At 65.2% G+C, this 2,713-nt stretch overlaps 2 protein-coding genes across 2 annotated transcripts in view; one reads left to right on the forward strand and one right to left on the reverse strand.

Moving 5' to 3' along the window:
* The window catches only part of LOC103618726 (ankyrin repeat and KH domain-containing protein 1), a 114,564-nt gene extending 114,507 nt beyond the window's left edge, over positions 1 to 57 (reverse strand). Inside the window, 1 exon segment of the mRNA XM_017738670.1 lies at positions 44 to 57. Coding sequence (XP_017594159.1) covers positions 44 to 57 — 14 coding nt within the window.
* Positions 58 to 170: 113 nt separating this feature from the next.
* HBEGF (heparin binding EGF like growth factor) overlaps positions 171 to 2,713 on the forward strand; it is an 8,701-nt gene continuing 6,158 nt past the window's right edge. Inside the window, exon 1 of the mRNA XM_017738671.1 lies at positions 171 to 240. Coding sequence (XP_017594160.1) covers positions 171 to 240 — 70 coding nt within the window. The remainder of the gene's footprint in view (positions 241 to 2,713) is intronic.

Here is a 2,713-nt window from a genome sequence, read left to right on the forward strand (position 1 = left end):
GCGCACCGGCAGCCACAGGCGTGGGCCCCCCTCCGGCACTCACAGGATCCCACTCATCCCCCACACCTTAAAACCTGTGAACTGGTTTAAACTGACCGCAAACCAATACACAGGAGCCAAGCCCAAAACAACCATCTCAAAACAGCAGGGTCAGCCCCACAGGTCCCAGTATGGTTGTGTCCTGCCACGTCCAGCCGCCCACCTGGGCCAGGCACCAGGGCACCCACCTGCCTCCTGCAGGTGACCTGTGTGGACAAGGATGTTCATGGGGACCAGTGTGTTCCCAGTCCTGCTTGCACCCTGCAAGGCACTGGTGAGGGGTGGCAGGGCCAGCCCTGGATAGCTGGTGGCAATATCGGTGCCTGTGCCTGTGCCCATGGCAGGAGGGGTGGCACGGCCACAGCCCTGACACCGTCCTGGCCCTTGCTGTCAGTCCTACCACTGGCAGCCCCTCATTTCCCCACTCTGGATTTGCTCAACGGTGCCACATCCTTCCCCAGAGCACGTCCCCATATCCGCTTTCCCAGGAGGAGCTGCCATGAGCCGTGCCACCCCTCCTGCCATGGGCACAGCACGGTGTTTGGAAGGCTTCTGTGTGAGCTGCAGCAGGTGAGCAGATGGAGGGGGAAGGACGTAGGCACAGCTGCAGCACCCTGCCAGGGACAGGGACAGGGACAGGGCAGGGCCTTCACAGCACTGCCAGCAGAGAACAGCGCCGGTGCTCACTGTGCCCACCGCCACCTCCACCGCGCTTGGCCCCTCGCCCCCCCGCCAACAAACCGCGGGGCTGTGTGCACTGCAAACACGGCGGCGGGACCGCAAACACCAGCGGCTGCGGCACGGCCGGGCTGTGCTGGAGCCCGCTGGACCCGGCAGGATCCACCCCAGGAACAGCTGGAGCAGGGCCAGGCACCACCACGGCAGACTCACGTTTTGGGGAAGTGTGGGTGCGAGTGTGGGTTCCTGAGGTCCTGGTACCTGCCTCGCAGGAACTGAGGCCAAGGATCTGGCTCAGGGTGTCCAGGCTGTTTGCTCTGCCATCCCAGTGGGTACCACGGTGTGTGGAGGGGTGCCCTTAGCTGGGGTAGCGACCATGGGAAGGCCCCTGGCAGAAGGACCCATCCATAAGGAGCGTTCACCTCCCCTTCCTGTGGGGGCTGCCTCAGCAGCATAAGATGGGGCATAACTGGCAGGAGGTGCAGGCAGGGAGGCTGTGAGGGGCTGCAGGAGATGGGCAGGGGTCGTGGGAGGCTGTGGGAGGCAGAGGGGAAGAGGCAGCCGGAGGCAGAGGCAGGAAGCAGAGGCAGGCAGGATCAGCAGCCTGCACGTATCTCCCCCCCCCACCCTTGCCCGCTGCCAACCCTCTGTGCCAACAGCCTCCCTGGCTGACGTGAGCTGGTACCTCCCTCTCCCGAGCTGCCAGGTCAGCTGGCAATGCTGCCCGCACACATTGCCTGTGCACACCCAGCCCGGCCTTGGGGACGTGGTGGGGGACTGGCAGGGGCAAAAAATTCCATCTCAACACGGGGACCTCCCCAGGAGCCAGTGTGCAGGACTGCCCAGGGACACGCTCCTTGCCCGTGCCACCACCTTGCTCCGCTGCCAAAGGCTTTGGGCTCCTGATGGCCAGAGGAGGCGGAAGGAAAAACAACCAGTAAACAATTGCAAAAGTCAAGTCTGAGCAAGAAGGAGGGCGTGAGCAGGATGGGGGGGGGGGGGGGGGTGCCAGATCCAGTGATATTCCTTGGAGACAGCAACAACAATGGCAGGAATATTTGCTCATGACTAGCTGAGCCCAAACCGGCCAGGGGCTGGGAGCTCGGGACCTCAAGGAACCAGCCAGGAGCCTCTGCTGGCCCAAAGGGGAGCTGGGGCAGGACCCTGCACTCGCCCACCGCTGACGTCAGTGACATTTCTTGCGCTGTCACCTGTGCTGAGGATGGGGCCAAACACAGCACACGGTTGCCAGCATGGTGAAGGGGATGGGGAAGCTCTGGCAGTACCCAAACACAGCAGGCTGAGACAGGGACAAGGACAGTGGCTGGCTGGGGCGGTTATTGTGAGACGAGGCTGTCACCCAATCACATAGGGACCTCAATAGGGGCCCAAAGGGGGACTTGGGGACAGAAAGGGTCTCTGCTGCCATCTCAGACTGCCACCACCTCCCTGTCCCACCGCTGATGCAGTGGCACATAGGTGGCAGTCTGTCCCCTTTCTGAGGGTCATCCCATCCCCAGGGCCAGGAAGAGGTGCAGCCCTCACTCCTGAGGTCCTGCCTCTCACCTGATGCTCCTCTTGCGAGGTGCACCCACTCCCCCAGCACCCTCGGGCCACCTCGGGCACCTGCCAGCCGGTGCCTGGGGCCACGGGGACCATCGGGATCCCCCTCTTCTCACCCTGGCTGGGGCCACACTTTCCCCAGGCCGTCTCCTGCCCTCTGCACCCTGCAGAGACCCTTTTCTTGTCAGGCTCTCCCCGCCCAGCGCATCCCGCAGCGGCACCGGGGCGGCGGTGGCTGTTGAGTCCCTGGCCCACCCTCTGAGCGCGGAGAACCCACCGGGCCCAGGTCACGGTCCCCGACCCTGGTCCCGGTCTCGGCCGGCGGGACGGCCCCGGGGCGGCGGGGAAACCCTCCCGGGGGCGGGGCGGTCGCTCAGCCCCTCCCCGCCCCGCCCCGCCGCCCGCCGCCTTCTACCCGCGGCGGGGCCGCCCC

This window comes from Corvus brachyrhynchos, unplaced genomic scaffold (assembly GCF_000691975.1).
Source record: "Corvus brachyrhynchos isolate BGI_N302 unplaced genomic scaffold, ASM69197v1 scaffold376, whole genome shotgun sequence".
In the NCBI taxonomy this organism is placed as follows: domain Eukaryota; kingdom Metazoa; phylum Chordata; class Aves; order Passeriformes; family Corvidae; genus Corvus; species Corvus brachyrhynchos.